Genomic DNA, 23669 nt, shown 5'->3' on the forward strand with positions numbered 1-23669 from the left:
AATGAGCTTTTAGTTTCTTTAGTCAGAGTAATGAATCAGCGGAAAGACACAGACAGAGGAGGCTGTTTGGTTTCTCCTGGCTACTCCTGAGCCAAAATAACTGGCCTGTCAATGAGAATAGAGGGGAAAGGAGAGAAGACCCCAGCCTGGTCTTGGGCTTTCCAGTCCCCTCGATAGAATTGTGCCTTGTGCAGAGGATTTTCCTGCTTGGGCATTCCACACGCCTGGATACACACCCCAACACCCCCGGAGACACTCACCCAGTTCGTCGGGCCGCTGTTATGATGACCTTGCAGAGGGACGAAGCGCCATGGGCCAGCTCATTAATACTCCCCCGAGAATTGGCAGCCCTCACAACCCCAAAAGAACACCTCTAGGGCAGAACCTTGGGCAAAGGGAGAGAGAGAGGAGGAAAAAAAAGGGGGCTCCCTGCCCCCATCCACTCCCCCTCTCGACTCACAGTGCTCGACAGCTGAACCAACAGGATGTAGCATCTACCAATATCTGACCCCAATGGTAGAGATGCCCTGCCAGAAGAGGGAAGACCCGTGTGAGATGATGACAACTCACATCTCATGATGGATTCTCTGTGTGTCAGTCACCCATCCATAATCCCTTAAAGTGCTCCGCCCATTTGGAATTGTCTCTAAAGCCAAAATACCTCTCCAAAAGCGCCCCCCTCGCTCCCCCAAGAACTGCTGTATACCAGAGAGGAGGTGTGTTTTCCTTGGCTAAATTGTAGAAATGACTTTGCTTGCCTTGCTGGAGGATTGGGGGTGGGGTGGGGGCAGTGCTCCCCGAGGGTGTCAGGGAACAAGGGTTGGGGGATGAGGGTCTGTGGCTTTGGAACTCAGTTCACTTACTCCTATTGCAAATATTAATAATTATGGCGTTTAAATACCAAACACTATACTAAGCACTAAGGTACACGGAGTATAATCAGTTCAGACACCGTTGTTGTCCCTTATGGGGCTCACAGTTTAAGGGGGAGGGAGGAAAAATCCCCATTTTATAGATGAGGAAACTGAGGCCCAGAGAAAAATAAGTGTCTTGCCCAAGGTCATCCAGCAGGCAATTGGCAGAGGCGGGATTAGAACCCAAAAGGCTACCGTTAGTCATTTGGTAGCTCAGAGTAACGGACTGAAGGACATTCTGATCTGGGCCTGTCTCCTCATTAACCAGTAGAAGACCTGATTCGATCGGAGGGTCTGCTCTTGTGGGGGGGAGAAACACGTCTCGAGGAGTCGTGCTTCCAGAATCTAAGGATCGGAAGATGCTGCCAGACGATGCGGAAAAAGAAGAGGAGGAAGAGGAGGAAAGGAGAGGTGGTTTTGAGAGCCAAGCAGCAGGGGGGCAAGCTATGAAAACAGGAGAAAAAGGAGCTGAGACCTAGAGGTGTATGAAACACAAAGGAACACCAGCTGGGAGCTGGAGGGGAAGAATTTCATTAAAAAAAAAAAAGAGGCGCCCCATTTCATTGACATTACTATGCATACCTCCCTCCTAGGGGAGGGTGAGCTGGCAAATTTCAATTGCTTATTTACAAGAATGTTTTCAAAAGTAAACAGTAAAAGCATTTCCTGGATGATTGGTGATTGGAGAAGAGAGGTGGGGGTGGTAGACACTCTAGCCAAAACCAATTAATGAATCAATGGGATTTCTGGAGTGCTTACTGTGTGAAAAGCACTGGACTATATGCTTGGGAGAGTACACCACGAAAGAGTTAATAGGTACCACCGCTGCCCATCGGGAGCTTACAGCCCAGAGGGGGAGACAGACATGAAAATAAATTATGGATATGTATATGTGCTGTGGAGCTGAGGGCGGGGTGAATACCAAGTGCTTAAAGAGTTGAGAGTCAAGTGCATAGGTGATGCAGAGGGGAGACGCTGTAGGAGTAATGAGGGCTTAGGCGGGGAAGGCCTCTTGGAAGACATGTGATTTTAGGAGGGTTTTGAAGGTGTGGAGGGTACAAGCGGTGGGCCGTCCAAGAGGATGGATGTCCAGCAACCACCAAGGGGTGCCCCGGTGGGAGGCAGTCACCTGGGCTGGCCGGACCGTCCCCCTCTAGACTGTGAGCCCGCTGTAGGCAGGGAATGTGTCTACCAACTCTGTTGGACTGGACTTTCCTCAGAGCTTAATTCCCTCTCAGGATCACACCTGGGGAGCGTCCAGTACCCTAGTGTTCTCGGCTATAGGAGGGAGAGTCAAGGAGAGGCAAACCCATTCCATTCGGATCCTGGGCAGCGGCTGGCGAGTGGAAGGCAAACTGCTACAAGTCAAAACTCACCTGTGCTGGGTAGCAGCGGCAGGGGAGAGAGTCAAGGGCAGAGACTCAGGTTTACTGTGTGGAAGGAGGCAATGGTTAAACCACTTCCAGATTTTTTCCCAAGAAAACTCTATGGATACACTACCAGAACAACTGCAGATGGAGGTGTGACATTCTGGGAGAGCTGTGTCCATGGTGTTGCTATGGGTCGAGATGACTTGACAGCATAAGACAAGAAGAGCTTAGTACAGTGCTCTGCACACAGTAAGCACTTAATAAATCCGACTGACTGATTGACTGATCGACCGGTCCGGCCTAACAGGGTGTTTCCTTTATTCTTTCGACTGCTTGGCTTCCTGGACACAGCATCTTGCCCTCTGAAGTCTAGGATGGCTGTGGTTCAAGTGGAGGCCAAGGAGGATAAGAATCTCAGGGCTCCTGAGTCACCTCTCTAAGCATTCAGGAAACCCATTTCCCTGCCCCAACAACAAAAGGAAGGTCCTCTACTCCTAGTGTTCTGCAAAGACAGACTAGTCACTAAAATGGGGGCACGCAGGAGAGAGGTCAAAGGGATAAGAGGTCACAGGGGAGAGGCAGTGGTACTGGGGTTTATGTCGCCTTCTTTTGCCGCAGAACATCTAGATTAGAAAGGGATTACAGAATAAGCAATGGTGTTACTGGGTTAGACCAATGGTCCACCCAGCCCCAGCATTCCAATCTCCATGGCAATGGGATGCTTGGAGGAACTGGGTGTGCTGGTTGCCCTCCTGGACACCCAGGGAATAAGCCATCCAACACCCCTGGCTTACCTCGTTATGAACCTTTCATCCCTTGGCACGTAGCAAGCACTTAACAAATATCCCCTCCTTCCTCTCCCCCCCGCCTCCCCCTCCCCATCCCCTCCGCCTTACCTCCTTTCCCTCCCCACAGCACCTGTATATATGTATATATGTTTGTACGTATTTATTACTGTATTTTATTTGTACATATTTATTCAATTTATTTTATTTTGTTAATATGTTTTGTTTTGTTCTCTGTCTCCCCCTTCTAGACTGTGAGCCCACTGTTGGGTAGGGACCGTCTCCATATGTTGCCAACTTGCACTTCCCAAGCGCTTAGTACAGTGCTCTGCACACAGTAAGCGCTCAATAGATACGATTGAATCATCATTATTACTACTATCCATAATGGTCTGAAGAGTGACCAGGACTTGGTCCACCAATGGGGAATCAATCCATATTTTTGCAGCTGGCAAGGGGAAGAGAGAGGGGCTTAGAAGTTCAGGCACTCACAAGACAAGAGGGAAAAAATAAATGACAGACTGGTGGCAGGTCTATGCTTCAAGAAGCTCAGAAGAGAGCTGACGTCAAGGGCTGCCCAGGACATGAGGGTGCCACCCAAAGGCCGCAGGCTTGATTTATGGCCTCACGTAGGTCACCAGCAAAGCCATTTTTGGGCGGCCTCATGCCCTCAAGGGTGTTGGAGGGGACGAGGTTGCTTATGGATGAGAAAGAAAGAGAAGGAGCAGCGTTAAAAAGTTTAATAACCCAGGAACTTGAGAACCCATATGGTGGAGGGGAAATTTGAGATTTATCGTTTCAAATTAGAAACCTGCCACCCAAGACAGACACTAGCTAACTCTTGGGGCTTGATTCATCCTTTGTCTGCCCGCCCTCTGCTTCCTCCTTCCCCTTCCCCCGCCCCTCATGCAGGCATAAAGAAGTTAATAGATTGCCTTTATTTAGCTTCTGGCCCAGGTGACCTTGCTCCCATCTTCTGTGGGGCTGCAGGTCACGCTGAGGGGCAGCAGGCCACACTCCAGCCTAGATCCTTGCCTTGGCTTTAGGAAAATCATGTCCATTTGGCTTGGGATTGGAGCAAGGGACCTGGTTTTGGGGGGTGGAAGGGGCGTGGGGGTCACAGGCAAATGGAAATGCGACACAAGCTTTCCCCTCTCACCTTCCCGACTCGTGCTCAAATGTAATTTCCATCATCAGTGAGACAAGTTTGGACAGCCTCACCCGCCTACCTTCATTACTAAATAAATCAGGCCCGCTGAGCCGTCCTTGTGGAGGGAAATGGGAGGCACTGGCGGGGAGAAGGGATGCAGGGGCCACATAGCTACCAGACAAACAGGATGCTCCGGACCAGACGTCAAGAGCGAGGTCTGCCTGGGCTTGGGCGGGGTGGGGGGGGGGCGGTTGGAGCTGAACCCCTCCCCCCCACCCCCCCCAACCACCCGCCAGCGGGCACAGGCCCGGGACCCGCCAGTCTGAAGGCGAAGGTCTCATTTGGACAAGACCGCAGATGGAGGACAGACACAGCCGGTCGCCGAGGACCGGGGGGAAGGGGGGTGGTGGAGGGAGGAGAGAAGGATCTGTGCATGGAAATGATTGCTACCTCGTGATTCCCTGTCTCTGGTGTACATGGCTCTCCATCAGAGAGATAAGATATTCAATTCAGGGTTTAAAAAAAAAGCACACAGGAAGGAAAGAACGAACACCAAGTGAACAACAGCAGCAGCAGCCTCCAGGTGACAGGAATCAGTCCATTAACTTTCCTTGATGCTGCCTCCAGGCATTAACTTCCCAATCTCCAAATATTAACATCCCATTATGTGTGGGGATGGTCTCAGAATGCATAAGTGAGACCACCAGCTTGCTCTGTGCTAAGCTCCACTGAACCCTAAAATGACTCCCCTCAAGGAGAGGCTTGAAGAAGCCACAGACGGACCAGTTGGTGAACAGCGGTGGCAGCGGCGGCAGCGGCGGCCGCGTCAATGTCACCCGATAGAGAAGGCTGCTTGCCTTTCAGACGTGCACTTACACATCCCAAATTCAATTCGAAGAAAGGGAGGGGGAAATCCCAAGACACCTCTCCTGAATGGAAGGACAAAAAGCTTTGGTCTCGGCAACCTGAGGCCCACGGCTCCCCCGTCCCAAACCCCCAACCCCTCCTCCGGCCCCCCGACCTCGCCTCACCCTGGTGCCAGAGCCCGGGGAAACTGAGTCGGGTGGGGACTGGCACTCTTCTGCCATCTCCTGGTCAAAGCCACCACTGCAGATCGTTTCTCTTTGGGAGGTCAACAGGATTCCCCAACTAGAAGACTTTAGGAGGGAGGGCTTGGGGTGCTACTCACAAACAGGGCATCTTGGCTGGGACCTACCCAGTGGCTGCCACTAGAAGGCTCCTGCCCCTTGTCAGGGTGGCTCAGGGAAGAAAGATGGGTGTTGGCTAGGTTCTCACCCCCAGCACCCCAGCATGTGCCCTAGTGGATAGACCATGGGCCTGGGAGACCTGGGTTCTAGTCCCGGATTCACCACTTGTCTGCTGTGTGACTTTGGGCAAGTCACAGTTTCTCTGTGCCTCAGTTACCTCATCTGTAAAATGGGGCTTAAGACTGGGAGCTCCATGTGGGCCATGGACTGTGTCCAATCTGATTAGCTTCTATCTATCCCAAAACTTAGCACAGTGCCGGCACAAAGTGCTTAACAAATACAGACCGGAGGCAAGAAACCAGAGAGGAGAGAGATAGGATAGCCTAGCTACAAGCTGACAAGAGCTGTGGACCAGGGTAGAGAGGAAGAGGTGGATGTGGAAAGGGTCGTGGAGGAAGAACTGACAGGATGTGGGAGCTGAAAGACAGTGAAGCATTGAGAATTACACCAAGGTGGTTGGGCTACTAGACAAGGAGGGTGGGACTAGTGACACAGCAGGGAAAGTTGGTTTGGGGGGGGCGAGGGAAGAGAGGGTTTAGGAGGAAAGATGAGAAGCTCCGTTCTAGCTTAGAAGACCACCAGTGGCATCACCTTTGAGCAAAAGGACAACTATATACACATGGAGTATCAGCCAGGCCAAAGAGGTTCATGAATAAGATCACCTGATTGAATAAGGACTGGGATCCCTCCACAAGCAACCAAGGACAGAAGTAACCGGAAGGGTGCCAAGGGAAACTCGGTGACTTGTGGGCAGGGAACATGCCTACATTCCTTAGAGAAGCAGCATGGCTCAGTGGAAAGAGCCCGGGCTTTGGAGTCAGAGGTCGTGGGTTCAAATCCCGGCTCCGCCACTTGTCAGCTGTGTGACTTTGGGCAAGTCACTTCACTTCTCTGGGCCTCAGTTCCCTCTTCTGTAAAATGGGGATGAAGACTGTGAGCCCCACGTGGGACAACCTGATTACCTTGTATCTACCCCAGCGCTTAGAACAGTGCTTTGCACATAGTAAGCACTTAATACCAACATTATTATTATTATTATGCCTACCAACTCTGCTGTACTGTACTCTTCCATCTCCGCAAACAAAAATGCCGTACCACTGGCTTCAAAGCACTCTATCACCTTGCCCCCTCCTAACTCACCTTGCTACTCTCCTATTACAACCCACACACTTCGCTCATCTAGTGCTAACCTTCTCATTGATTCTCCACCTCATCTATCTCGCCGCCTAAACCTCACCCACATCCTGCCTCTGGCCTGGTACACCCTCCCTCCTCAATCCCAACAGACCATTACTCTCCCCCTCTTCAGAGCCTTACTGAAGGCAAATCTCCTCCAAGAGGCCTTCCCTAAGCCCTCCTTTTCTCTTCTCCCACTCCCTTCTGCGTCCCCCTGACTTGCTCCTTTTATTCATCCCCCCATCCCAGCCCTACAGCGCTCATGTACATATCTGCAATTTATCAATCAATCAATCAATCAATCGTATTTATTGAGCGCTTACTATGTGCAGAGCACTGTACTAAGCGCTTGGGAAGTACAAATTGGCATCACATAGAGACAGTCCCTACCCAACAGTGGGCTCACAGTCTAAAAGGGGGAGACAGAGAACAGAACCAAACATACCAACAAAATAAAATAAGTAGGATAGAAATGTACAAGTAAAATAAATAAATAAATAAATAAATAAATAAATAAATAAATAAATAGAGTAATAAATATGTACAACCATATATACATATATACAGGTGCTGTGGGGAAGGGAAGGAGGTAAGACGGGGGGATGGAGAGGGGGACGAGGGGGAGAGGAAAGAAGGGGCTCAGTCTGGGAAGGCCTCCTGGAGGAGGTGAGCTCTCAGCAGGGCCTTGAAGGGAGGAAGAGAGCTAGCTTGGCGGATGGGCAGAGGGAGGGCATTCCAGGCCCGGGGGATGACATGGGCCGGGGGTCGATGGCGGGACAGGCGAGAGCGAGGTACAGTGAGGAGATTAGTGGTGGAGGAGCGGAGGGTGCGGGCTGGGCAGTAGAAGGAGAGAAGGGAGGTGAGGTAGGAGGGGGCGAGGTGATGGAGAACCTTGAAGCCCAGGGTGAGGAGTTTCTGCCTGATGCGCAGATTGATCGGTAGCCATTGGAGGTTTTTGAGGAGGGGAGTAATATGTCCAGAGCGTTCCTGGACAAAGATAATCCGGGCAGCAGCATGAAGTATGGATTGAAGCGGAGAGAGACACGAGGATGGGAGATCAGAGAGAAGGCTAGTGCAGTAGTCCAGACGGGATAGGATGAGAGCTTGAATGAGTAGGGTAGCGGTTTGGATGGAGAGGAAAGGGCGGATCTTGGCAATGTTGCGGAGCTGAGACCGGCAGGTTTTGGTGACGGCTTGGATGTGAGGGGTGAATGAGAGAGCGGAGTCGAGGATGACACCAAGGTTGCGGGCTTGTGAGACGGGAAGGATGGTAGTGCCGTCAACAGAGATGGGAAAGTCAGGGAGAGGACAAGGTTTGGGAGGGAAGACAAGGAGCTCAGTCTTCGACATGTTGAGCTTTAGGTGGCGGGCGGACATCCAGATGGAGATGTCCTGAAGGCAGGAGGAGATGCGAGCCTGGAGGGAGGGGGAGAGAGCAGGGGCAGAGATGTAGATCTGGGTGTCATCAGCGTAGATGATTCATTTATATTATTCATTATTCATATTTATTCATTTATATTAGTGTCTGTCTTCCCCTCTAAACTGTAAACTCGTGGGCGGAGTAGGTGTCTGCTCTCAAGTGCTTAGTACAGTGCTCTGCACACAGTAAGCACTCACTTAAATATGATTGAATGAATACAGCGCTCTGCACACAGTAAGTGCTCAATAAATACTTTTGATCGATTGATTTGGACCAGACCTTGTGGTCTGAGGGGCTGAAGGCAGAGACATTTGAAGGAATAATAATAATAATAATGATAACAGATATTTGTTAAGTGCTAACCTTGAGCCAAGCACTGTACACTAAGCTCTGGGGTAGATAAAAGATAATTAGGTTGGACACGGTCACTGTCCCACATGGGGCAGCATTGCCTAGTGTATACAGCATGGGCCTGGGAGTCAGAAGGACCTGGGTTCTAGTCCTGGCTCCCCCATTTGTCTGCTGTGTGATCTTGGGCAAGTCACTTCACTTCTCTGTGCCTCAGTACCCTCACCTGTAAAATGGGGATTAAGACTGAGAGCCCCATGTGGTACAGGGACTGTGTCCAACCTGATTACCTTGTATCTACCCCAACACTTAGAACAGATATCCTGGCACATAGTAAGCACTTCACAAATTCCATGAAAAAAACCCAACAAAACCAAAAAACCCAACAACTGCCCCCCCCTCCCCCGCCGCAAAAAAACTGGGGCTCAGTCTAAGTAGGGAGGACAAGTATCAAATCGCCATTTTGCAAATGAAAAAACTGAGGCTCAAAGAAGTGAAATAACTTGCTCAAGGTCACACAGCAGGCAGAGGCAAGCCAAGATCAGAACCCATGGCCTCTGACTCCCAAGCCTGGGCTCTTTCCCCTACACCACACCTTTAGGAACTTCCTAGCTGAAGGGTGGGGGGCTGTAAACTTGCCCAATACTCCCCCACCTACCCTTTAACAGCTCTCTGTGGCCCTGTGTATAGTGACGGATGGACACCAGTGTCTGGGAATGGTACCAGGCCCGGGAAGCTTGAGGGCAATTGCTTAGTACAGTGTCTGGCACACTGTAAGTGCTTAAATACCACAATCATTATCCTTTTTCTTCTTCAAGGAGGGCAACAAGCACTCAAGTCCGCCAAGCCTCCTGGTGCTGCTAGAACTCTGGGACAGGGAAAAACAATGAACCTGCAGCAGGGATGACCTTACTCATGGGTTTACCATCTTCATTCTTGAAGTTGCTCTGGGGAAAATTGGTATTAATGATAATAATAATGATGGCATTTATTAAGCGCTTACTATGTGAAAAGCACTGTTCTAAGCACTGGGGAGGTTACAAGGTGATCAGGTTGTCCCACGGGGGGCTCACAGTCAATCCTCATTTTACAGATGAGGTAACAGACCCAGAGAAGTTAAGTGACTTGACCAAAGTCACACAGCTGACAAATGGCGGAGCCGGCATTTGAACCCATGACCACTGACTCCAAAGCCCGTGCTCTTTCCACTGAGCCATGCTGCTTCTCTATTAGAAGTGATCCAGCTTCCGCATCCTGAGAATCCCAGTGCACTAACTAGTTAGAGATCGATAAGAAATCTGGAGGAGCCAATAAGATCTCACCCTGTCTGTACGCTATCCTGCCCTAGAAAGAAGGCTTAAAATGGGGTTCACCTCAAGCAGCAGCAACGCCTCTAAGCCATTTGGTGAAGGAGGACGTGGAGAGCTACAGAGGAATTTGACATCACCCTCTCCCTCCCCAGATTTCACTCCACGGGGCCCTGTTTGACAAACCACAGCAAGAATAATTTCCCAGGCAGCACCTGTTGAGCTGACATCTCACCAGGCTGGTAGAAATTAAGGAGGAAAAGGGCCTAGTTGCTTACTAGAAAGAGACCACAGTAGCCCTTCCAGAAATGGGGAACAGGAACCAGGAAATTCTGTTCAGAGGACGTCAAGTTCACAGGTCAGAGCTCGGACACCTATTAGATGTAACTTAGAAAAACCAAATCCTGAATTTTTAATTATGTTCAAGTAAATCCCATTGATTCGGAATGGGCTGAGACAAGCCCATTCCAGATTAATGAGTTTTCCAGAGAAAGGAGCTCCTTTAAAAAAACTCACCCCTGGAAAGGCTTAGTGCTTTTTAATAATAATAATGATAATAATAATGATGGCATTTATTAAGCACTTACTATGTGCAAAGCACTGTTCTAAGCGCTGGGGAGGTTACAAGGTGATCAGGTTGTCCCACGGGGGGCTCACAGTCTTAATCCCTATTTTACAGATGAGGGAACTGAGGCCCAGAGAAGTGAAGTGACTTGCCCAAAGTCACACAGCTGACAAGTGGTGGAGCCGGAATTTGAACCCCCGACCTCTGACTCCAAAGCCCATGCTCTTTCCACTGAGCACGCTGCTTTTTCCCAAGTGGCAAGGAGTCACGCACCCTCTGAGTCGCTCATCTGCCTTCCCAAGGTGCCTTTCACTAATTGTGGTATTTGTTAAGCACTTACTATGTGCCAGGCACTGTACTAAGCATTGGGGTGGATATGAGCAAATGGGGTTGGACAGAGTCTCCACCCCATTTGAGGCTAAGAGTCTTAATTTCCATTTTACAGATGAGGTAACTGAGGTCCAGAGAAGTGCAGTAACTTCCCCAAGGTCACACAGCAAACAAGTGGTGGAGCCCGAATTAGACCCCATGCCCTTCTGACTCCCAGCCCCATGCTCTATCCATTAGGCCAGTAGAGCAGAGTTGGTAGGCATGTTCCCTGCCCACAAGTCACCCAGTTTCCCTTGGCACCCTTCCAGTTACTTCTGTCCTTGGCTGCCCTGGAGATGGGCCATCTCCAGGAGAGGGGAGCCTGGGAAACTGTGGGAGTGTCCAGGGAGATGGACAGCTAATGAAAGGGGAATCTCTGACAAAGATTTCTGGGAAAATGTGAATAAGAGATTCAAACATCCTGAGTGCTCCTTAGATAGAAATACCAAGAGGTTCAGATCTGTACGGATTACAGGCTCACTCTGGTAAGGGGAGAAGTCCAAACAAATCAGACCTATTCCCTGCTCTAAACAAGAAGCCTCAACTGAGTCAACAACCAGAGAAAGGAGGGTAGGGTGTCAATCTCCTACTGCCACCCAGCTCACCCACTTCACTCCTCTAACTCCAATCTGCTCACTGAATCTCAATCTCACCTCTCTCGCCACCAACCCCTTGGCCATGTGCTCCCTCCCCGCTTCATATCCGACAGCCCACCACTCTCCCCAACTTCAAAGCCCCCCTAAATCACATCCCCATCAACTGATCTGTTTCAAGAGGCCTTCTCTAAGCCCTCCCTTCTGCATCAACTTCGCACTTGGCTATGTATACCCTTTAAGCACTTTGATTTTCACCCTAAGCCCACAGCACTTAAGTACGCATCTATCTGTAATTTATTTTAATGCCTATCTCCTCCTTTTCCCTGTAAAATCCTTGTGGGCAAGGATCGGGTCTACTTACTTTATTAGACTCCTCCAAGCGCTCAGTACAGTGCTTGTCATCCAGTCCGCCCTCTATAAATATCACTGACTGAGGGAGAAAAAAAGAGCCCAAAGTCATCTAAATCAATGTTATTCCTTTTGTCTAACCCTGCCTCTCCTCAAATGAGGGAGATAGCATGGCCCTCAGCTTCTCAATCAAAGTATGAGAAGCAGCAGCCAGAGGCAGGTAGTGTGGGCTACTGGAACAATCAGCTGGTAGTCAGGCAACCCAAGTTCTCAGCCCAGCCTGGCTCCTGGTAAAATAATAATAATAATAATAATAATAATAATAATAATAGCATTTATTAAGCGCTTACTATGTGCAAAACACTGTTCTAAGCACTGGGGAGGTTACAAGGTGATCAGGTTGTCCCACGGGGGGCTCACAGTCTTAATCCCCATTTTACAGTTGAGATAACTGAGGCCCAGAAGTGAAATGACTTGCCCAAAGTCACACAGCTGACAACTGGTGGAGCCGGGATTCTGCTGTGGGCCCTTGGGCTGGCTACTTAACCTCTCTGGGCCTCCATTTCTTCATCTGAAAAGTTTAGAACCGGAGAAGGCAGAAAGAAGGGCAACCCAGATGGTAAGCTTCTGTGAGAATAATAATAATAATAACAACAACTACGGTACTTATTAAGCACTTACTCTAAGATGAGACCACCAGGACTCTGGTTTGGAAAGATGCAGGCAGAGGGAACAGACTGAAGTGGACAAAACCATGGGGGATGGGGGAGAAAACAAGGCAAACACAAAATCGTCAGTCACATACAAAAGTTTGAAGGGGGGAGGTTCAGTTACAGAAATCTCCCTCCCACCCCACATGGGAATTCTTTGCCACAAGAAGCCGAGCCACTCGGATCAAGCTCCATAATGGGTTACCAGGGGGAGAGTTAGGGAATTTTAGATGGCAGGTCTGTAACCATGAGGACGGATGTCCAGTAAAGCATCCTGTTGCCATGGAGGCAGAACCTAGAGTGGGCTGGCTGGACCATGGGGTCTGACCCAAGAACGCCAGCTCTTACCTTGACGCAATCCCTACTGCTCCCTGACTCCCAGGGCTGTTGCAAGGGCAAGCGAGATAGATGACTGCTGCTGCAAAAGCACTTTGGAAAATGAAAGCGTGATAGACAAAGTGCAGCTCTTACCGGTGCTAATGATAATGATGATAACCACTGCCACCACCACCTCCTCGTTTGGAGCTAGTAACTGTTCCCTCCGAAGCCAGTTTACCTCTGTGGAAAATGAGAGCAATCAAACTGCCACACTAAGCCAAACGCCAAACTGTGTCGCATTCTATGGCCAAATGATGTTTACGAAAAGGCTGCTCACACTTCCGGCTCCATTGAGCTAGGGGTGAGGGGTTGGGGGACATGTCTCCCTTTGCCATTGAATCTGCAGGAGGCCCCCAAGAGCCAGGCTGGCAAGGGGGGAATAGGCTGAGGACCCAATCTGTGCTTGGTTCGTTTACCTCTTCTGAGTTGGAGCCAATGTTTGTTCGATTGTATTTATTGAGTGCTTACTGTGGGCAGAGCACTGTACTAAGCGCTTGGGAGAGTATGATACAATAAACAGACATATTTCCTGCCCACAGTCTAGACGGGGAGACAGACATTAATTAGTACAGACGTGCGTAAGTGTTGTGGGGCTGTGAGGGGGGATGAACAAAGGGAGCAAGTCAGGGTGATGCAGAAGGGAGTGGGAGAAGAGAAAAGGGAGGATTAGTCAGGGAAGGCCTCTTGGAGGAGATGTGCCTTCAATAAAGCTTTGATGGGGGGGAGAGCAATTGTCTGTCGGACTTGAGGAGGGGGGGCGTTCCAGGCCAGAGGGAGGATGTGGGCAAGGGGTCGGTGGTGAGATACACAGGACTGAGACACAGTGAGAAGGTCAGCATTAGAGGAGCGAAGTGTGTGGGCTGGGTTGGAGAGTAGTGAGGTGAGGTAGGAGGGGGAAAGGTAATGGGGTGCTTTAAAGCCAATGAAGGGGAGTTTTTGTTTGATGCGGAGGTGGATGGGCAACCACTGGAGTTCCTTGAGGAGTGGGGAAAGCATGTTCTGCCGTTTTGTAGAAAAATGATCCGGGCAGTGGGGTGAAGTATGGACTGGAGTGGGGAGAGACAGGAGGCTGGGAGGTCAGCAAGAAGGCTGTTGCAGTAATCAAAGCAGGATAGGATGAGTGATTGTATTAACATGGTAGCAGTTTGGATGGAGAGGAAAGGGTGGATTTAACGAGGTTCTGAAGGTGGGGCCGACACGACTGAATGATGGATTGAATAGGTGGGTTGAATGAGAAAGAAGAGTCAGGGATTACACCAAGGTTATGGGTTTGTGGGACAGGAAGGGTGGTGGTGCCGTCTACAGTGATGGGAAAGTCAATGTTCATAGCTAAGCTTCCTCTTCCGCCCTGATTTCGAGCATTCCGTTACAGCTCTCCTTCAAAGAGCAGCCGGATCCTCCTCTATCCCCTTCCAAACTGTGTCTTTTCAGTCCCCACTCCAGGTCACCCCCAACTGTGATGAGTTTTGATTTGCTTTCTGGTCCAGGAAGCCCTTTCCTGTCCTCCCCCTATCTCTAGATCAATCATCCCCATTTTGAGAACACTGATCTAGACAGACCACCACTCTCCCCAACTTCACCTAGACTGTGAGCTCTATGTGGGACAGGGGCTATGTCCAATGTGGTTAACTTGAATCTAGTCCAATGCTTAGAACAGTGCTTGGCACACAGTAACTGCTTAACAAATCCTAAAAATCACATCTCCAAGAGGCCTTCCCTGGCTAAGCCCTCAATTCTCTCCCTTCTGTGTTATCTAGACACTTGGATCTTCACCCCTCATGCACTTGAGTCACTCCAAACTTAGCCCCACCGTACTAAAGTCCCGATCCTCATACTCTGCTATTCCCCCACCTGTATGTTATTTTAATGTCTGTCTCCCCCTCTAGACTGTAAGATCCTCGTGGGCAGGGACCGCACCAACGAACTCCTTTGTGTTATACTTTTCCAAGCACTTAGCAATAGTTGTGGTATTTGTTAAGTGCTTACTACGTGTTAAGCACTGTACTAGGCGCTGGGGTGGATACACGCAAATTGAGTTGGACACAGTCCCTGTCCCACGTGGGGCTCACAGTCTCAATCCCCATTTTACAGATGAAGTAACTGAGGCACAGATCGGTGAAGTGACTTGTCCAAGGTTACACAGCAGACATGTGGCAAAGCCAGGATTAGAGACCATGACCTTCTGACTCCCAGCCCTGTGCTCTATCCATGGCATGATGCTTCTCACACATGCTCCTAAACAGCATCTGACTCATTACCTAATCTTCCAAGGGAATCCCTACTGCAACAATATGTCCCCATCCTTATAGACCCCTATGTCCATTGAACCCAGCAGCTGTTTCAGATATTTAATTCCCTTCTCAATCCCCATTCCCCTGCCTCCCCCATATCTTCGCTTAATGATCATGCCATGTATTTCATCAAAAAAATTGAATCCCTCAGGCATGAGCTCCCTAAAATCTCCCCTGCTCCTCTCCAATCCCTTCCTCCTCCAGCCCCACTTCAACTCTCCCATCCTTCCCAGAAATTTCTCGAGATGTCTCACCTCCTCTCAAAGTCTACCTTCTTCAACTGCGTCTTCAACCCCACCTCTTTACACCTTATTAAAACACGTCCCCTCCCCCTTTCCCTCCCTAACCGCAATCTTCAACTATTCACTCTCCAATGGTTCTTTCCATATGGTTTTCAAACATGCCCATATATATCCCCTTACCCTACAAAAACCCTTCCTTGATCCCACAGCACCCTCCAGTTATTGATCCCCCCCCCACCACTTCCCTTCCCATCCCCCCAAGATCAAGTGGTTTATACCCACTGCCTCCACTTCCTCGCTTCAATCTTTAGCAATCTGGCTTTCACCCCTTCCACTCCATCTGCTCTCTCCAAGGTCACCGCTGACTTCCTTCTTACCATATCCAAAGGCCTCTATTCTGTCCTTATCTTCCTCGATCCCTCAGCTGCCTCAGACACTGGGGTGTACCCCCTTCTCCTGGAAATACCATCTCATTTTGGCTTCACTGACACTTCTCTCCTGGTTCCCCTCCTTTGCCTCCCACCCTCTGAGGGGGTCTCTCTAGGCTCAGTTTTGGGTCCCCTTCTATTTTCCATTTATACCCACTCCCTTGGAGAACTCATTCATTCCCATGGCTTCAACTACCATCTCTACACAGATGATTCCCAAACTTCTCTTTGTGGCTGTCCCTCTGACACAATATATCCAAAACAGAATTCATCTTCCCAACCCAACCTTCTCCCCACAACTTTCCCATCACTGCAGCCACCACCACCACCATCCTCCCTGTCTCACAAGCTCATAACCTTGGCATTATCCTTGATTCACCTCTCTCATTCAATCCTCATATTTAGTCTGTCACCAAATCCTGTCAGTTCTACCTTTACAACAACTTTAGAATTGGCCCTTTCCTCTCCATCCAAACTGCTATTCTGCTGAACTACTTATCATAGCCTGCCTTAACTAGTGCATTAGCCTCCTGTCTCTCCCCTCTCCAGTCCATACTTCCCTATGCTGTGTAGATCATTTTTCTAAAACAAACGAAACACAATGAACAACATTCAGTTCACATCTCCTCACTCCTCAAAAACCTCCAATAGTTGCCCACCCACCTCTGCATCAAACTCCTCACCATCGGCTTCAAAGCATTCAATCAGGTGTCTGCTCCTAGCTCACCTCGCTGATCTCATACTACAACCCAACCCACACACTTCGCTCCTCTAACACCAACCTACTCACTGTACCTTGATCTCATCTCTCTCGCTGCTGACCCCTCGCCCACGTCCTCTCTCTGGCCTGGCACTCCTTCTACCTTCATAATGACAGACCACCATTCTCCCCATCTTCAAAGCCCTACTAAAAATCACATCTCCTCCAAGAGGCCTTCCCTGACTAAGCCTTCACTTTCCCTGTTTGCCCTCCCTTCTGCATAGCCCATGCACTCTTTAAGCACTTTGATTTTCACCCTTCCTCATCTCCACGGCACTTGGGTATATAGTCATCTGTAATTTATTTTGTGCCTGTCTCTCCCTCTAGTCTGTAAACTCCTTGTAGGAGGGGATCACATTTACCTGTTCTATTGTGTTTTACTCTCCCAAGTGCTAGTACAATGCCCTGCAACCAGTAAGCGCTCAACAAACACCAATGATAGATCGGATGCCTAATCCTGGGAGGAGGTGGCAACACAACTGTGCCCAGCACCATAACTGGGTCAATCAATGGTACTTACTGGGTACTTACTGTGTGCAGAACACTGTACAAAGCGCTTGGGAGAGTACAACACAACAGACACATTCCCTGCCTACAAAGGGCTTACAGTCTAGAGGGGGACTCACGTTTCTCCCAGCCCAAGGCTCTGTTTCCAGCAGCAGCGCCAAAAGGCTCAACGATAGTGCTGATTGCCCTCCTGGACACCCCACCCTCACAGCTAGGGATGGGCTCTCTGACATCCCTCTGGTTCCCTATGGTGACCTTTTATGGACAACTTGTCTCTGAATTGATCCAATGCCCTGTGGAGCACCTGGTTTAATTCTGGGTTCAGGATCTCAACCCGTCTCTCACACGTGCTCACAAAGATGTACGCTGGTATCTGAACCAACCAGTTAGCAGGGCTGGCTTTGGATTAGATGGAAGAAACCAAAAACAAAGAAACAAAAAAACTCCACAATACCCCAGTCTCAGAGAAGAGAATAAAATTAGATAAGCACTTGCCAAAAGCAGACAACCCCATTTTGTTCAATCATCTGAACTTTTGAACCAGATCAGGCCGAAATAGGTTTGGATAATTCACTTTCTCGTGTATTCACACACCCGCAGATCTTTACACTCGAAGAAAATGCTACTAACAGCGTGCCGCTGGTTAAGAAGGCTACCAAGACCAATGGGTGACCAGCAGGCAGGACGGAACAGGGCTGAGCAGATGGAGCTTTGGAAAAAATCCAATTTATAGGCCAATCTCTATGTCTAATTTCTGAACCAAACCTCATCCCCAACATAGCCCTCCTTGCCAGCTCCTGATTTGGTGGTGGTTGGGGGTGGGGGAGTGCTTGTGTGTATGCATGCCGATTTCCATCCTCTCTCTTGGCCTTTTAAAACTGCAGTTTGCATCTGGTTGTCTTCAAGCCCATCTTTGGGACTTTCCCTAAGCTTCATCTCGCTCTCCTGCCTGGTTCCGGCTACCCATTAACACCACAAAAGGACCATTTTTTTTTAATGGCATTTATTAATCGCTTACTATGTGCAAAGCACTGTTCTAAGTCCTTGGGAAGTACAAGTTGGCAACATACAGAGATGGTCCCTACCCAATAATGGGCTCAATATTCCTCTCAGACCATTGGCCTCAGAAGGTCTGTGGTGGGAACCCAGCCGTTCTGCTGCCATTGGACTTCCCTGAGTGTGGCAGTGGCCACAGAGGTCATAAAGAGTGAGCTGTCAGCCTACGCTATTTGCTGTGCTTTGTGCTGTTTTCACTTGAGCCTCTTGGGATCACGAAAATCCCAAACTTTCTGACTGGAGAGAGAAATACCCTTCTCACAGAGGGATACAAGGAGGATGGAGTGATCTTGGGATATTCTGTTCCCTCACTGCCTTATAGTAATAATAATGGTATTTATTAAGCACTTACTATAATAATAATAATGATGGCATTTATTGAGCGCTTACTATGTGCAAAGCACTGTTCTAAGCACTGGGGAGGTTACAAGGTGATCAGGTTGTCCCACGGGGGGCTCACAGTCTTAATCCCCATTTTACAGATGAGGTAACTGAGGCACAGAAGTGGAATGACTTGCCCAAAGTCACACAGCTGACAATTGGCGGAACTGGGATTTGAACACATGACCTCTGACTCCAAAGCCCATGCTCTTTCCACTGAGCCATGCTGCTCCTCTAATACTATGTGTACTGTACTAAGCCTGAGGTAGATACAAGATAATCAATCCCCCGGGCCTGGAATGCCCTCCCTCTGCCCATCCGCCAAGCTAGCTCTCTTCCTCCCTTCAAGGCCCTGCTGAGAGCTCACCTCCTCCAGGAGGCCTTCCCAGACTGAGCCCCTTCCTTCCTCTCCCCCTCGTCCCCCTCTCCATCCCCCCATCTTACCTCCCTCCCTTCCCCACAGCACCTGTATATATGTATATATGTTTGTACATATTTTTTTACTCTATTTATTTATTTAATTTATTTCGACATATCTATTCTATTTTATTTTGTTAGTATGTTTGGTTTTGTTCTCTGTCTCCCCCTTTTAGACTGTGAGCCCACTGTTGGGTAGGGACTGTCTCTATATGTTGCCAATTTGTACTTCCCAAGCGCTTAGTACAGTGCTCTGCACATAGTAAGCACTCAATAAATACAATTGATGATGATAATCAAGGCAGACAGGGTCCCTGTCCCACACAGGGCTCACAGTGTTCTGATTGGGCTGGAGATCTCCCGGACCCTTCTCCAAGTGAAATCCTGGACCAGCGTGAGGTTAATAATAATTATGGTGCTTGTTAAGTGCATACTATGTGCCAAGCACTGTTCTAAGCATTGGGGTAGCTACAAGTTAACCAGGTAGGACACAGTCCCTGTCCCACATGGGGCTCACATTCTTATCCCCATTTATACAGATTAGGTACCAGGCACAGAGAAGTAAAGTGACTCACACAGCAGACATGTGGCAGAGCCGGGATTGTAACCCAGGTCCTACTGACTCCCATGCTCTATCCACTAGGCCACGTTGCTTCTGTCTGGTTGTGAAAGAACATCTCAACTTGAGCACTGTACAAGTGAGACCAGAAAGCTCCTCCTACCAGCCACTGCCTCTGGGCACCCCCCTACACCCAACTTCCGCCAGCCACCACAAACCTTCCGTTGTTCCTTCCTCATGACGTGTTTGTCCTCGTCCTTCCAGTAGGCATCCTCCAGCTCCTTCTGTCGCTTGGCATCAGCTGCTGCTTTGGCCTCGGCCTTCCTCACGCGAGCAGCAGCCGACTTGGTGTTCTCCCCCTGGAACTTCTTGGGCATCCCTCAAGTGAACTGCAGGATGAGAAAGCCGGGGGAATGGGGGGGTGTCAGAGAGGAGGGAGGGTGTCAGCCAACCGCAAAATCCACCTCCATGCCCCCTCAAAGCTGCCCATGGAAGGATTTCTGACTGGGAAAATGAGGAGGCTCCGGGAGACCAGCAGCCTCAGGGCTTCAAGTAGGTCTCTTCAGTGGCAAACCAACCACCCCAAGGTCACACCAGTGGATGACTCAACTGGTCATCGGAAGCAAATGAGAGCCAAAAAGCCCAAACCCAGGAGCCCGCGCAACTGGTGCAAGCTTTGGCCATGGTCCTGGCCAAGGTAGCCAGGCTCCACTTGATTCAGTTACCTCAACTCATCTAATTAGCTTGGCTCCATTCTCTCCCGAGGATCGATTTCATTTGGCACAATGAGCGCCACCCAGTCCAAGCCAGGAGAAGCCTCTGGGTTCCAGCCTAGAGAGGCTGTGAAATGCGGCAACCTGTGGGTGGGTCACAGGGCCTCAGAGACACCTGTCACCCCCTATAGTGAGCAGGAAATCTGCCAAATGGCTCCCGAGGGCGGTACTACCTTTCCTGGTCCACCTACGTGGAAGCAAATTCCCAGTGGTGACAAGGACACTCCTGCCTGAGGATTGTCCTTTGTTAATCAGGGTGGGGCTCCCTCTTTCCCCACCTCCCCCCACCACCCCCAGACTTTCCAGACTGGGAAAAACAGTGCTCTCAGTTTCCTAAGAAACCGCAAATCTCATTTGTGCCTGGGGATGCCTAGAGGCCCGACAGAAGGGGATGCCGTTTGGGTGTGGAGAAGGGGTGTCTCCTGCCACACGGCTGTCACTGCCAGTCGAACATTGCTGTCGCCAGCCTGATGGCTTTTTTAGTGGTGAATTCCCAGATGGCGCCCGGCAAATGTTTCTAGGTTAGCCTCCTTTTGAGCGAGGAGATGCCAACGTACTGAAAACGCAACAGAGAACTGCAACTCGCCATGAGATCAGGGAGGAAGAGAAGCCTGGCAAAGTCCTTTTGCCTGGTTTGCAATACAAGCACCAAGTGAGAACTTAATCGATGCCTTCATAAATATTAACAATAATAGCAAATAAGCATTTACTCTGTGCCAAGCACTGTACTGAGTGCTGGGGCAGGTACAATGTAATCAGGTTGGACACAGCCCGTGTCCTCCCTGGGGCTCATAGTCTAGGTGGGAGGGAGAATACGTATTGAAACCCCATTTTACAGATGAGGAAACTGAGGCCCAGGGAAGTTCAGTGACTGGCCCAAGGCCTCAAAGCAGACAAGTGGCAGAGCCGTAAATAGAACTCAACTCCTCTGCCTCCCAGGCAGGCCTGGGCTCTATCCACTGAGCCTTACCACTTCCCCCAATACCTCTTTACACCTGACTCTGGTACATGGAAGGCTACCTGCCTAAACAGCAGACACAGTCCATTTTCCAGGGGAAGCAATGTGGCCTAGTGGAAAGAGCCCAGGCCTGGAAGTCAGAGGACCTGAGTTGTAATCCCACCCATCCCATTTACCTGCTAGGTTACCTTGGGCAAGTCACTTCACTTCTCCGTGCCTCAGTTCCCTCATCTGCAAAATGGGGACTCAATACCCATTCTCCCTCCTTCTTATTCTGTGAGCCCCATGTGGAACCTGATTACCTTGCATCTAACCCAGCAGCTTAGTACACTTCTGGGCTTACAGTAAGGGCTTAACAAATATCGCAACGGAAAAATCACAATGAGGGCCAGGCAGGCTGGGGGGAAAGCTGGGGTGCAGGGAGACAAGGAACATGACTCCCCACTTTCAGCCCTTGACTACTAGCCGGAGGCACCCAGACACCGCCCCCCCCCCCACCACCAATGGGACCAGGCGATGTCTCACCGCAGACTGAAAGCCTGCCAGTGAGTTGGCACCAGGAGGTGTGGTCAGATGAGGCCCCACCCCAAGGGCGGAGAGCAGGGCGGCATGACCAGTGGTGTCTAGGGAACAGCACACAGCTGTCCACCCCTTACCAAACAAGCTTGTCACTCCAAAACAACGCTCCTGGTTCAAGTCCCATAGAGGGCTCCTTGTGCCTTGGGATGTGCCCTGATGGTTAGAAGTAGGACGCTGGGAATTGCCTCATCGTGGTACCATGAGCACCTTGTTTTACGTAACTGCTCTGTGTCTGCCTGTCAACAAGTTGAGAGAGCCTCTTCCCTCCTGGGGGAGATCCTGGAAGGAGGAGATAAAAATCTCCCTGTCCTCCCCCTCCTCACAAGCCTAGTATGACCAGCAGCAGACATAGCAAACACTCTGGTGATGAGGAAAGGTCAATGAAAAGAGCCGGGCTTCCTACATGCCAAGCCAGGAGACCTCCCTCAAGAGGCAGTCGGCAGTAGAGAGAGGGAAAAGAGAGTTTCTGAATGTGCACTTGGAAGGGCTCACCATGGGATAAATTAAGGCAAGAACTGACAACTACACAGTGAGGTCAAGGAATGGGGAACAAGCACTGGGAGGAGTTGGGTGGGAACAGCAGAGAGATGTGCAGTAGATGGCCTAGTGGAAAAAGTACGCGTCTGGGAGTCAGAGGACCTGGGTTCTAATCCTGCCTCCATCAGTTGCCTGCTGTGGGATCTTGGGCAAGTCACCCAACTTCACTGTACCTCAGCTTCCTCAACTGCAAAATGGGGATTTAATACCTGTCCTTCCGCCTACTTAGACTGTGAGTCCCATGTAAGACAGGGAGGGACCAGTCCAACCTGATAATCTTTCTTCTATTTACCCTATCACTTTAGTATAGTGTTTGACACATAGTAAGCATTCAACAAATACCACAAGTATTATTATGGGTGTTCCCTGATCAAATCCAATTAAATTCACATCAGCTCAGTGACCCCACTCTAGCACTTGGCTGGGGGGCTGCTTGGGCCCTTCCTCTGTCCGGGAGAATCTATGTACAATCTGCTGTAAAGTCAGTTATTTTACTCCAATCCCTCTACTGCTAAAATCGGGAGCATTTCTTGTGTCTGCAGTACTTTCCCAAGCATTCAGGACGGTGGGCACTGGTTCTAAGGAGAAGGCTTGAGGAGAGAGTGGGCAGGAACTCTCTCTGGAAGGCATTAGTTGTTCAGCAGGGACACACCTCTTTTTCCAAAGGATTTTGGGGGTTTTTTTTTTGACAGGGGCCAAACTAGAGATCTCCAGCCACCTTCAGAAATGATGGCTTCCTAATTTCTTTTTGCTGGCCTCCAAATTCATTTCCTAAAACACAATAAAAGACCCATTTGAAATGCCAAGTGCTGAATTTTTCCCCAACACAAGGGTCTGTGTAGGTACTGTCTCCCAAGGCAGGCTGGGAAGCCACTAATGGCAGCCCAAGAGCAGTTGGCTAAAACATTAACTGTGATGCTCCAGGCTGAGTCAGTACTCTGAAGAGAAAGAGGAAGGGATTCCAAAGCCAAATTTCCCCTCCAAACCACCACCTGGCAGACAGTCTAACCACTTTGGAAGACACAGGAGCATCAGGCTGAGAAAAGTGTCATTTCTCCCCATCCTCACTGGCAATTCTGAAGAGCTTTCATGCATTCACACCCCAGAGACCTCCGGCCAAAACCATCTAAAATGCCAGGCGGAGCTAAGTGAGTGGAGCTGTCAGAATCATTACCACTCTGGCAAATTAAAACTAAAAAAACCCTCCAGCCCAAGTCTCCTTTTACAAAGACCTCTTGCAGCAAACACACGGCAGAGAACAGATTATCTGAACCACATCCCGCTTGGGTAGTCAGACCTCTGGGGATCCCATTTTGCTCAGAAAAATCAGCTTTCTACCATATTTATACAGTAGATTTCCAGACCTGTGCAACTCACTCTCCTCGACACCTAGCAGACCTATCAACATTCATTCATTCAATCGTATTTATTGAGCGCTTACTGTGTGCAGAGCACTGTACTAAGCGCTTGGGAAGTA

The 23669-nt window shown here is 49.7% G+C and overlaps 1 protein-coding gene across 2 annotated transcripts in view; it reads right to left on the bottom strand.

Annotated features, from left to right (window-relative positions):
- CCDC124 (coiled-coil domain containing 124) overlaps window positions 1–23669 on the bottom strand; it is a 54971-nt gene that overhangs the window by 22904 nt on the left and 8398 nt on the right. The window contains exon 1 of one of the 2 annotated variants that reach the window (XM_038772812.1): window positions 19564–19722. In XM_038772812.1, coding sequence (XP_038628740.1) covers window positions 19564–19722 — 159 coding nt within the window. Of the gene's footprint in view, window positions 1–19563; window positions 19735–23669 lie in introns of those variants that run through there. The other variant, XM_038772811.1, reaches the window with a different exon arrangement.

This window comes from Tachyglossus aculeatus, chromosome X1, assembly GCF_015852505.1.
Source record: "Tachyglossus aculeatus isolate mTacAcu1 chromosome X1, mTacAcu1.pri, whole genome shotgun sequence".
NCBI classification, from domain to species: Eukaryota; Metazoa; Chordata; class Mammalia; order Monotremata; family Tachyglossidae; genus Tachyglossus; species Tachyglossus aculeatus.